Source organism: Ambystoma mexicanum, chromosome 2p, assembly GCF_040938575.1.
Source record: "Ambystoma mexicanum isolate Mex_15411 chromosome 2p, UKY_AmexF1_1, whole genome shotgun sequence".
Classification (NCBI taxonomy): Eukaryota; Metazoa; Chordata; class Amphibia; order Caudata; family Ambystomatidae; genus Ambystoma; species Ambystoma mexicanum.
In genome coordinates, this window is record NC_090923.1 from 344,075,572 (window position 1) to 344,089,138 (window position 13,567).

The window sequence follows — 13,567 nt, forward strand, 5'->3', positions numbered from 1 at the left end:
TCCCAGACAGGAAAAAAGGCACAGCTGCATTAATGGACACTTACTGGGTTTGTGGCAAACAGGCATACTTGCACCTTCCACAGTCCTGGAGGGGCACATGCGCTCTGGCAAATCTGCATTTCGCCCTGATGGTGATACCGGAAAGTCATATCCAAGGGGGGAGGGGGCTGCCGACAACCAAGTATCCAGAGCCCCTGCCAACAACTGAAGAACCCCCTGTATACGCCCTCTCCAATGAGCAGCTGCAAAGCACAGTGTCACGAAAACAAGATTGTCCTACATCTCCGAGGCATCCTCTGAACTTCTGGCACGGATCCCTGATCGATTTCGGCTGTTCACATCCGCAGAAACGTTCTTTGCGTCCCTCGTCCCAAGCATTCAGGCACGGGCCAATGCAAAATGGCTCCAGATTAATCGTTGGGAACTTATCCAACTGGCCAATGACAGAGAAGAGGGGTTTAACGTGATAAAGGTGGAACTAAGAGCCCAGCGGCTGATGACGATGCAGAACAGGTATGTTCTAGACCTGTTGACAGCAATGGATGGAGGTGTTTGCCGAAAAATCAGCAGCGCATGTTGCACGTTCGTACCTTCTGCAGATGCGAACAATGGAACATTATCTCATGTTATAGCAGTCATGCACACCCGTGGCGAGCACATGAAAGAAAAAGGAGGAGTTCAGCCCAGCACTTGGTTCGACAACATGTTTTGGTGGGTTCCTTCCTGGCTCGGAATGACTGTCAAGCTATTTATACCCACCATAGTTTTTCTTCTTTTAATTTTGTGTGTGTGTGTGTCAATTAGGCCTTAGGTGCTGCGCAAATGCGGTACCTAACAGTGCAATGATGATGGTGACAATGGGCCGTGCAAAAGGAGTGGTACAGATAACACACAAAGGTGCAAGCACAAACGGGGGATGACTCAGAGCCAAAATACAGAATGGACGGCCATATACAACACCGGGTATATTGTAGACACATTGTATCACACAACAATCAAGGAGCCACGTGAATTGCAATGGTATGATGAGGTTTGGGTGGACCTGAAAGGGGATGGGGGTTGCATCTACATGACCTGTACCACTGATGAGTATGCCCGGGCAGGGGAAAGCCTCAGGGCAGTATGCAGGGCCTGGATGCCACGAAAAGCAACACCCGCATGGGATGAAGCAATAGCGGAAAAGAATGAGCACAAAAGGTTAGGAGAACTACAAGATTCGTTACTTAAGTAACAAAAGCGGGGAATGTGTGGGAGGCGAGGTTGTTTAGGCCCCCTCCCCTCCATTCCCGTCCCCGCAGGCACCCTATGCTCATTCCATGGCTAGCCATGCGCCTCTGGTCAAAGGTGCCGGACAGCCTCGGGATGACACATACAGGTGCAACATCTACAAGAGGGCGGATTACTGACTCCATTTTATATGAACACAGACTACATTTTGTATCAGCTCTAGTAAGCCTCACAGAAATGCCAGCCCGCAGGCCCGCACCTCTCCCCTGGGTCCGCACACAGTTAGCCAAGGACTCCCCCCTCCAACTCCCCTCTGGTGTCTCTGCGACTGTCCTGTTCTCACGGAAAGCTGGGCTCGAAAGGCTACCAACAAAAAACTTTATCTCTCGCCGTCCTCCTTACATCACTGCCCTGTGAATGACCGGGCCAAGACCTGGTCTTGGAAAAACCACATCCTTCTCCACAAACCTGCTCTGCACTCACATACCCCACTCGGAGGATATACTACTCACACAACCTCTAACCTCACCTCTTATTTGATGTAACAGATGCCTTCCCCACGACTGTGTGCCACTCAGATTCACCCCTATCACTAATCCCGCGTGTGAGCATATATCCTTCTTTGTACTAAAAACATAATAAAGTAGCCTTCATGGCGTCTGAACAAACGTTTGATAAATATGTTAGCTGATTGATTGTAGTAGATAAGAGATTTGGGCCCAGGCGCCCCTGCCCAACAGTCTAGGTCAATTGCTGTCAATATAATGTAAGCATAGGTATGATGTTAGAAGAACCTTGTGACATAATGTAAATCCTGTGGCCCCAGGGGCGGTAACAACCAAAAAGGTATCTTGCTATATAGTGGACATGGCCAGGGTAGTGTAACGTAATGCATGTAAAAGTACAACTTTAGCTTGAACCAACCCGCCCACATATCATATGTAGAGTTTGCATGTGTGAAACCCACCCAAGACCCATTACGTGTACTTTCAATTCCATTATCTTGCCCAGGCCTCCTCTCCCTGCTGCAGCACCGTGCAATACGAGTGCTGATGACCCCCACCTTTTTCCCCTCCCGCGCCTGTGTTGCCTAAACTCGTGTCCCACAGATGTCTCGATAATTATAAATGTATCCTTTTCATCCTTTTACTGTCCGCAACAAGCGAGGAATATATTTCTTCCTCCGATACTGATGCCAGAGAAACCATTTTACATTATGGCTCACAAGCACAAAGGACGCAGAGGTTCCACTGTTACAAAGTCACACTAAAAAAAAAAGAAGCTGACTCATACAGAACGCACAAGCGAGCTCACAAAGAAATCTAATTCTCCCAATGCCATGGGATACAATCTTGCAAGGTTTAGATGATGGAAAAAGTATCATCATAACAGAAAGCTTTTCATGCTTACCAAGCAATTTCATTTTCCAGCTTCAGATTCACATGCCAGGAGAGCAGAGAAACCTAGATTCATGCATGCAATAACAACAGGGCTTCCAGGAGGAAACAGGGAAACTACACATGCTCATGGCCCTTTTGGAGTCCAAGAAGGTGGCCGGCTTTCTTGTAACATTAGGCCAGCTCCCTACCAGGTCACATATCCACTTGCCCATATCCCAATCATTTAACAGAACAACCCTTAATACACAGTTGTTTTCAATAGCATTTAGCACCATCCCTAGGAAGGAGAACAGAGGGAGGAGTATAGAGGGGAGAGTAGGATAAGAGTGTTGGAAGCTGGATGAAGAGTGTGGAGGAGGCCATCAGATAAAGGAGATTTGTTGGGCAGGGGAGGGTGTAAGTCATCATAGAGAAAACATGTTTTACGGGGGTTGGAGGAAGCTAAAGTTTCCACCAGAAGATAGAGAGTTGTTGGGGAGTGGAGGATGCAGATCATCAGAGAGATAATTTTGCCAGGAGGTTGGGGAGAGACCATCAAAGAAGTAAAAGAGAGACACTTATTTCAAGCAGAAAGGGATTGGTTATCAAAAAGAACAGAGCAGTAAAGAGACCGGTGGAGAATTGATGTCATCTAGAATGGAAGAGGGTGGGACATTTTAAGGAAAGGAACCACCAGAAAGACAAAAGACTACAGAAGCAGGAAGAGGAGATGTAGGTCCTCAGAATAAGTGGCAGAGAGAGGACACCTAGCGGAGCAGGCACCACCACTCTGTGTGGGAGGAGGTCAGGTACACCTTCTAGAGAGATTGAATAAGGCAGTACCAGTGAAGCAGGTTATTCCAAGGAAGAATTTAGAACTAGGGTCAAAGAGTGTCACAGAACTGCCAGAGAGAAGACCAAACCCCAACAGGGAGCTGCCCAGCAGATAGGAAACCCCTTGAGCGTGACACCGAGACCAGAGACAACAATGCCTGAGCTGAAGGCATATAGACATTACCCAGACTTTCAGGGGGAGTTCTTTGGGATTTTCTTAAGCCTGGGCATTGTGGCCATGGAAGCTCTGAGCAACCAGGGTTTGGTAACCCTGCAAAAACTAAAACTGAAACACAAAGACAAGAGCCAAGGCCATTGATTGGAGACACAAGCAGTACCAGACCAAAACTGACAGTTGGAACTTTGCAAGAGACTCTGCATTATAGTTTGGCTTTCTCCGAAAGACTGTCACAAACTAGATGAATACTAGCCTAGTCTTGTCTTCTGTTCCCCACTCAGGCACATTTTGTAACTCAATATATTTGGAAATCAACTTGTTGTTTTGAATGGGCAATCTTATCAGGAATTGGTGATCCTTGGTCCTTCATGTCCATTAAACTTTGAAAAGTAACATTTTGTAATAATGTTTAGAGCAAAAATGTAAGATAGTATAACATATAACAAATAAGTTGTAATCATGATTCATTCTTGTTCAATTTTTCTAAAGGTTGTTAATTCTGTATAGTGTAGGGTAAAGTGCATGCTTCATCAATCCATTTAAAAGTATTCTTTGTGAAAGACTCACCATGATCCATGCCCTGATATTTTTATTCAGCGGGTCCTCTTGTGCAGCATCAAAAAGTAGCATTTCGAAAAGCCGAGTAAGCGAAACAACTGTGTTGCTGTTGCTCGTAGAAACTAATTCCTAGTAATGAAAACATTATAAAATTTAGCTGCGATAGGGAGACAAAAGCAGGGGGTTACAAAATGGATTGAAATTTAGATGTAACTAAATGAGCGTGTTGACATTTCTCGTCCTGTGAGTTCCTGAAAAGCACGTGGGAGGAAGCAGAGAGACAAGATTTCCATTCAGATTTTTCTTTCTGAACCGTGGGATAACATTTTATTTTGCTTTACAACAATATCTAACCCTAACAATTTATTACAGATCCAGTTTTAAAAAAGCTTGTGGTACAGTGGCCTATATGTTTTTCCTAAAAGATGTACATTAAAAGTAAGATGTGTGAAGCACTGATTGTTTTTTTATGTCGCACAATAATTTTAGCAAACCGCCCCTTTTTCCTCTGTCCACACTCTGGGATATGATGATAGAGAAGCTGATAATGACCTCAACGTTATTTGATTGGAATGTAAGAATACATTTTTGAGTTAACAAAAATGTGGGAGCACACAATATTGAAGGAATACATGAATTTAAGAAACAAGCTATTGTTTCCAGGAATGATCTGCCATGGCTTTTACACAGATCATCCTAGATCAATAATGTGATGATAGCATATTTCTTACAAATAAAAGTTGGAAAAAGAAGTAATTTTGGTACAAATAAAAAGACAATGTCTCATACTGCTCATTGACAGGGATCAAGTCAAAAAGTTTTTTTATGGAGGTGTTTAGGAGGAGAGAAATTCGCTGACAGGCCCATTGGTCAGCACTCACCCTCTAGAACTTGTAAGACAAGATAGCTGCACCATGTGAGGACAGGGGGTGCAAGATTCACTTACTCCAGCATGACTCAATATGGAAGACTCAGTAAGTTGGCAAAGGGAAGTCTGTTTAATGGCAAGCACATCAAACAGCGAAACAAATAGGAATCAGCTGCAGTGCGATCACCTGTCTCGCTCCAACTACCCCGAGCTTCAGTTGAACAGCATTTCTTATAGACAATATTCGTCATCATTGACGTCTAACTCTACAAAAACTTGGCATGCAATCTAATTGGTTAGGAAAGGTAACTTATATATAGGTACTATATCTGTATATTATAATAGGGCATGCGGATTGCATAACTCTTATCGGGTGGGCGTCTACGCCAATCCCACGTGATTGACTTCACTACAAGTACGACGTCTCATTGGTTCTACTATCTATAAGACTCCAGATAACTTGTTCCATTGTGATTGGTCAGGTTACACCCCTAGACATAAATCCACATTTTAATTAGCAGCATGCAGAATGGACACCTACGGGTCTGGTGTACCAAGTTTCAACCTGCATCCCTTCCATCAATCAGTATCTTAGGGCTATGTGTCAATTAGTTGGCTGGGTTTGGATCAAGACCGTAGTCTCTTATTGGGAAAAGTTATGGCATCCTGGGTTGTGCATGACATCAGGCGATGGTACCTCTTTGCGCCTGGCTGGTCACGTGTCGGTTCATCATGGATCTGCTTCAGTGGGCAGCTTTTATTGTATTTAATTCTGTTTCGGTTCTACCACCTGCCTGGGCCTCTCTTATCTTGACCTTCACGGGCAAGCTGATATGCTCCGAAGTTTGTTTTTTGCGAGTCGACGCTCTCCTCCCTTCTCTGGGTGACCTCGATTTCGCAGGCATGAGCCGCTCTCTGTTGAGTTTCGATTCCGCTCTTCCTTTCTGTTCTGGCTGAGTTGTGAAACTTGGCCTGGCAGGCCTCTGGCAGCCTGAGCCCATTTCTGCTTTACAAAACGGAGTTGCACACGTATAACGTTCCTCTTGAGGTAGCTATATAGTTGGCGCATGCCGCTTGTAATATTCTACTAAGCATTGCAAGCAGTATCGATTTCTTAGCATCTTGCGTTCCAAGCCTATTTGCACACGGTTAATCAGGTTGATTGCTTCCATCTTGTCTCGTAGCTCTGTTTCCTCACGTTTTAACATTGTCTCTTCTCTGTGTCCATTATATTTATTTAGTATTTACTTACATTGGCGTGTTCTAGTCGTTAGTGACTTTTTGTTCATTCACAAGTCTGTTCATGCCCTTGTGTCATTTCCACTGGCCTTCCATTAGGGCTCTTGGGGTCTCTTCGTGGACCGTATGTAGGCACTCCTCATTTCGTATTGGTGGAAGGTATGGCTGTCTGATAGCGTACTGTGCTGCCCAGAGTTGTCTGGTTATGGGCGCTTCAACAGGTACGGATCTTCTAATGTATACTGGGCAGAATCCTAGTGCAACTCTCTGTTGGTTCATTTGCTCCTCATACGTCACGTGCCTTGGCGAGTACCTTCCAGGTACCTCGAAAGGAGGGGCAGGAGTGCAAGTCATGTCTGGGACCTTCTTTATACCCCCCCCCCTCTGGTCGGTTCATCGACCACCTCTGCTTCATTCTCCATCTCTATTTCTTTTGATTCTTCAGTGTTTTGTTAATCGTCTTCAGGGTTGGCACATGATGGCGTGAACATGTGTGTCTTTGGAGTCCATATTTTTATCACGCCTTTCAAACTCCCTGCTGTTTTGACATGTCCATCTTTGTTCCAGGTCATTAGCTGGCATTGTCCGTTTGGACTGCAACAGATCAATTTTCCTTCATACCTTCTTCGTTTTTTAGGATTTGTGAATTTTGTTCCTTCTGGCGCAAATTTGCTGACCTTCACGAAGTCTCTTATTTCTTCATCAGTCAGGTCTCAAGGCTTCCATCTTGGTTCAACATTGACTATTATTTTCATCCCTACGGCTTTCTTTGCAGTTTTCTGGCACTGTGCAATGATTATCTTGATAACACAGACTCCTAGCAATAACATTGTTGGAGAGCTCCCAGAAACTTGAATATATCTGCCATCCATTGTGGGACCCACGAGAATAGGTCTCCAAACTAGCTGTCATCGTCCACTTCATCACTTTCATCGATCATCTGGTTTTTCAGGCTTGTTAACATACTTATGGCCTCTGTAAGGGTTCCATTTTCTTCATCATGTGATGGTACAAATGTGCAACATGATTTTCCGATTTTTGCGCAAACACCTCCATCCATCGCTGTGATCATGTCAAGCACATATCTGTTTTGGAGGGTCATCAGTCTGATTGCTCTCAGCTCTTCTTTGATCACTTTTATAGTGGTATTGATGGTCTGTAATAACTCCCATCTGTTTATCTGCAACCATTTAGCATTCACTCCAACTTGGATGTGGGGCAGGAGTCGTGTTGTGAATACTGTTGAGGTGAGCCTGAACAGCCTGTGTTCGTACAGGATTGCATGGAATGCCTCTTCTGATTTGGGAGAAAAGTAGTTTTCCCTCTTTATCCTGTATACCAGTTCTACAGATCTCTTTCTTAGATGAGCATCTGCTTTCGGGAAACTGTCCAACTTCAGGTAATTCTTAGGGATCACTAGCGCAGGAATGTGGACGTTCACTAGTGTGCATATGCCTCCCCAGTTCTTCGGCAACCTTATGTATATGCCTTGGATCCACATGCCCAGTAATGGTCGATAACTGTGGTTCCTTGTGTCATTCCTGGGGCTTCAAAGCTTCTTCAGCAGTTTTGATTCTCTCCCATCTTTCTTGTGCCATAGTTTCGGGCTCTCCAGTGGCACTATCTGCAGGGGTCTCCCTGTATCTTCGACCCATGTTAGTAACTTTACTAGCTTGGGCCACAGAGGTTTGCATAACCTCTGCAAATTCTCTATTGCTTCCTTGCAGGCTCCAAGGACCATCCATGCTCGGCAGATTACTACTCCGTCCTGCCATCCATCTGGGGAGACCACTGACCCCCAGATCTGCATTTGGCCTCTGTTCTTCCAGATTTGAGCCTCTTCTGCAGTCTTCCCTCGAACGTTCAGTCTCGGGTTAACTTCCCTTTTTATCCCTGATCCTTTGGTGCCAGGGTTCTCGTACCTGATTAGATGATTTCTGGTGTGCGCTCAGTTTCTTGTTTTAATGTCCTGGACATAGCCATCTTCATCTGGGTAATCCTTTTCGTTGGCCTATATCAACGAGGCGTCTCTTCCCATAAATTGTCCTCTGGTGTTGTACATTGCTACATGTGACATACAGTGTGCTGTAAGGACATCAATTTCTACAGCCACGAAGATCTTGGATTTTGCCATGCTGTATGGTAGGAGAGCACAGACGAAGCATTCTCCTTCCTACTGCCCTTGTCCTACTTCTTTCATGTGCTGGTACCATATGTTGTTTCCGAGATGGGCTGTGCTGTCCAGGTAATCATTAAGTTCATTGTTATCCTCGTGCAGGCTTCTCTTGATTCTTAGCGTTCTTCTGTAGTTTGCTATGACTATATCTCTAAATGCATCTGTGCTGCTCTTGCTCTATGGGTATCTCGGTGGAGCTGGCTGCCTCGACAGCATCGCTGTGGTAGGAGAAGGGTCTGTTTTTCTTTCCTTCCTCTTTGTATATTGTCATAGACTTCCCCTAACCGCCATTGGCTCCCCAGTTCTTCACTGCGTGGCTGTGTCGTAGGTCTGGTGGTTGTCCCTGCTTTTGAGCTGGTGTGCTTGCTGTGATAGTTTCTATAGTCCTGCCTTTCAGCTCCTTGTGCAGTTTCTTTGCTCTGAATATAAATGGGAACAAGTAGTCTATTAGCATTTGTGTCTTCTCTGTGAATTCTCTTGTGGCCACTTCTGTTCTTTCGAGGGATTTTGCAATTCCCTCCTTCTTTGGTATTTCCCTGGGCTTTTCTTGGTCACTTCCACTATTCTCTAGAATTGAATGTTCGGCATGCAGTCTCTCCTTCTCTGCTGCCTTCGTTGGAGGCCTTGTAGCCATTGACGCTTACCCTTGTTTGAGTGCATTCTGTGTGTGGGTGCGTGCCGTGGTCAATGCTACATCATTCATTCATTCCGTGCTGACCCGGTCTCCAGCCTTTTCTCTCATTCATCACCTCATGTGTATACGTATCACTGCTAATTACATTCAATTTTAAATCATTTGCTTCATCATTAGCTTTTCTTGGAACTGGAATCACTATATAGGGTCTGGGTGCTTTCGTGGGATTCGTATGTTCATTATCTGGTGGGTGCACTGAAATTGGGGCGCTTCGTGCACCAATGGAGAGAGCAGTTCTGATAGTCAATGACAGAAAGACAATGATAATTACAAAGCATATACACATGATAGATTTGTAAGACATCTGGCAGCATTTTCTCCCAGAAAAGCGGGGGCGCCCTCCTGCTGGGGGTAAAACTATGTTACTGCTCTGGGCCCCCATGTCAATCGAGTCCATAATCAATTATTTATTCTTTTCTTGCTCCGATCTCACAGTTCAAAAGTTTGTTATTACTAAAGTGTTGAGTGCTTTTCAAGTGTCCCCCCACTTGTGGGTGATGACGATAGTCTCTGGGTATGCAACACGGTTTAATTTGCTAGGCTATGGGAAAAAGTTTAGGCTAGCAACTTTGATAAATCACATTCATTTGAACATATCGATAATAGGTGAGGTCCCAAAGCATGCCTCGAATTTGCTTCAGCCCTCAGGACATGCTGGAACTTGCTCATTGCGAAAGAATGAATAGGATGGAAGTACTAAAAAAAAAAAATCACACAAATTAAATGTTGCAAAATAAAAACAAAAATAAAAACAACAGTGAACATATGAAAAAATAGGAAAAAATGAGAAAAATTAAGAAAAAAGAAAATAAGACGGTGAAGTTCTTGTGTCCGCTCCTTTTGCTCGGTCTCTCGGCGACAAGTTGAAGAACAGTGTCTTTCTCTCCTTGATCTGTCCCCGGCAGAAATTCTCACTGGAATCTCCTTAGGAATTCTCGCTGGAAGTTGGACAGCTCCACTTGGCATTATACCATGGAGAAGTGTTCCCATGTGTGGGGCGTTGGCCGGCTCTCTAAGGAAGGTGATGACGTCAACATCTGCAGGCCTTCCTAGCATTTCTGGATAATCTGTGACTAATCTAAGCAAGATGTTCTGTGCCAACCGGGTGTCCTCGGGTGACAGGGACATTTGCCCTATTTGGTTGTGTCCTGATCACAAGCTTTTCTTTTGATTCGCACAGTTTTTGCACCTTCCTGATGCGTGGATCCCTACCAAATAATTTAATTTAGACCACAGCTTGTTAAGTTGAGCTAGGTTTCTTGGATCTCTGATATAAGTGCGTGTATCAGTAGTTCTCCCTACAGGTCCTGGGCATTTCTTGCTTATTTTGGAAGAACAAATTAAATGTAAGTCCATCAATGTCTATCGTCGGTGGAAGCATTTGTGTCCCTCTCACTATGCTCGGGTAACTCTGCGAAGACCTCTGTGATGACAGTTAGCAGTTGCCCGATTATCTTTTTGTTGGATGGATCTTGAATAAAGTCTGTGACACCGGCTCCTCTCCCTATGAGTGACGGGTATGATAACACCACGAGTTGAAAATAGGTGAGCACATCCCACTTGAGACTTCTGCTGGAATGTACCATGAATTCTGTGATCAAAGTCTCAATACTGATTGCTTCTGGATACTGAGTTACACTCTCAGGCAATGTCTTATTTCCTGCTTATCAGAGTCTTGATTCTCTGTACTACTTGGGCATGTCGTGCTTTCAAAAGTTCATTTTATCAATGTGGTTGTGGCTTTGAATGTTCATATATGTAGCGTTACTGCTGCTTTGAATGTGCAACTCTCTTTCTTAATTCTGTGACTTTGACTGCACAGAATGTCCATGTTATTGTCTCTTTATCATTATATTTTTCACTTGGTTTGAAGAAATGTCTTGTTTTGAAAGCCACAATTTTACTGGATTCGCTTGCCGTTTGTGTTGCTGCTCATGCGTCCTTCTTCCTCACCATGGATCTTGTCTGCACATGCTGAGGTTCTTCTTCCCCCATTGTCTGTAGATTCTTCATAGTTAGATGTAGCTGGAGAGCTCTCTCCTATGTAGGGTTTAATGTCAATTAGGAAGATCCATGCGCCCTTCTGACCTGGAGCTTGACGGCGGAGGGGTGCAGTCTTCTACGATGAACGGGCCATTAAATCTTGGCTCATCCCACCTTTTCCTGGTAAAGTTCCTCACCAACACGTTGTCACCAGGGAAGAAAAGGGGCGCATGTACACCTTGCTCAGTGTCTGCTTCAGCACTTCCTGTTATGTTTCGTGCTGCGCCGTCCCCCTTTCACCGTCGCTGCAACTGGCCTGTAATGACAGAGGCACTGGATGTCATACAGTCAATGTACTTTTGCATCTCTGTTCCCAGAACATCTCTAGTCGGCTGGGCATCACAACTAGCTCTATCTCGGTGGGTAAGAGGGGTCCTCATCCTTCTGCCTGTAACTATCTCGTGCGGCATGAGATGATGGTCGGAGCCTAGTTGGTTCCGAAGTGCATACAATGCCAGTGGTAGGCAGTGCAGCCATCCCTTCTTTAATGTGAGCTTCAACTTAGCTATCTTTTCCTAAAGCAAGCCGTTGATTCATTCACATATCCCATTCCCCTCAGGATGATACGCCGGCGAGAACTTGTGCTTTATAACAAGCAATGAACTAATCTGTTTGAAAACTGAATTTACAAAGTGGGCCCCATTATCTGATCTCATTACCTCGCACACCCCCATCTAGGGAACACTTCCCTTACCAGGAACTTGGCGGCACAGGTAGCATCAGGGTGTGTGCAGGGACCTGCTTCTATCCATCTAGAGAATTGACACACCAGCACAATTAAGTACCTTTACCCATTGCACACTTGAATCATATCGCCATAACCGATATGTAGGTGCTGGAACGGTCCATTTGGTCTGGGAATGATCCCTCTCACTACTTTTAATGTGTGCCCAGCGGTGAACTGCTGGCAGATAATGCAGTTCACCATAAAAAATGCAACATGCTCTGCCAAATTCGGTGTGAACCAGTCTTCCGCAAGCGTTGTAGCTAGGTTTTCTTTTGACATGTGGATGGGGTAGTGAAGTTGTTCTAGCGCTACCTTTAGGAGGGTGACAGGCATTACTGGTTTACCAGTGCTGTCTTGCCTCCACAGTCCGTCAGAGGGGCTTAAAAGAACACCCTTGATGCATCCATAAATTCTTCTCCTCTTGAGGTGCCTCCCCGGAAGCTCCATTAGCTGTGCCTGTCCCATATTGCTATAAGATTCTCGCGCTACCAACATCCGCTCATGGGTACGTGCCACCTCCACGTCCATGATTGTTTCAGTTTTGGATGCCATGCGCTTGGCTTCCGTGTCCGCTTCGTGATTTCCGCGTGACACGAAATCCGTCCCCTTGGTATGAGTGGCGCATTTCACGACCGCTATGACAACTGGGAGTTGTAGTGCTTTTATCAGCCTGTCCAATAAGGCTGCATGTTGCACTGGTGTGCCGTCTGCACGGAGGTAGCCCTTCCTTTTCCAGCGCGCTAGACCTGCATGTACTGTGGACGTCACATAGGCGGAGTCACTGTACACTGTTACTTCCTGGTCTCCATGATTCTCAATGGCGAGTATCAGTGCCAATAGTTCTGCAGCCTGTGCCGAATAATGAGATGATATTCGTGCACTAACGAGTACTTGAAACTCTCCATTCGCTAGGTGTTTTATCACTGCAACGCCTGTATACCTTTGTCCGTCTTCTTGGTCAATTCTCGAAGACCCATCAATAAAGACTATCTCTCCACCTGCCAGGGCATTTTCTTTTACCCTGGGCATCTCATCATAGAATTCCTCATAATTTGCACAGTCGTGTGCAGGCTCTCCCTCTGTGACTGGCTCTGCTATGAACGTAGCTGGATTCACAGTTTTACATTGCACTATTTGAATCGATGGGTTGGAGATAATCACCTCGTAGGTGGATGCTCTCTGAGATGTCAGTGTGCCCTTAGGCTTCTCTAGTGTGGCGAACAGTGAGTGCTCAACATACAGCATCATGGAGCACCCCATCACAATGCGTGATGCTTTTTCAATAGTGAATGCGGCCACAGCTAGGTTTTGTTCGCATGGGAAGTGGCCCTTCATGACTGGGTCCAGATTCCCGCTGTAATATGCTAGGGGCTTGTACCCCAGCAAGGTTTGCTGCGCAAGCACTGCCGTCATAAAATTACCATCGGAATGTGAGAACAGGTAGAACTCCTCTGCACCTGGATGGAGTCCTAAACATTGGCCCACACCACGTCTAGATGGGAATGTAAGGGCCAACAAGTGCCACACTCAGACAGAACTGTGAATGTTAGCATGGTAAAGGTCAGGTAACCCACTAACCAATATAAGCTCAAACATTGCATACTTATCTCACTCAAAAAACTCACACAACCATCTCTCGCACAA

General features: G+C 45.2%; 1 protein-coding gene across 1 annotated transcript in view; it reads right to left on the bottom strand.

Moving 5' to 3' along the window:
- The window catches only part of DNAH12 (dynein axonemal heavy chain 12), a 3,791,933-nt gene that overhangs the window by 2,299,338 nt on the left and 1,479,028 nt on the right, over positions 1-13,567 (bottom strand). Inside the window, exon 35 of the mRNA XM_069643677.1 lies at positions 4,186-4,305. Coding sequence (XP_069499778.1) covers positions 4,186-4,305 — 120 coding nt within the window. The remainder of the gene's footprint in view (positions 1-4,185; positions 4,306-13,567) is intronic.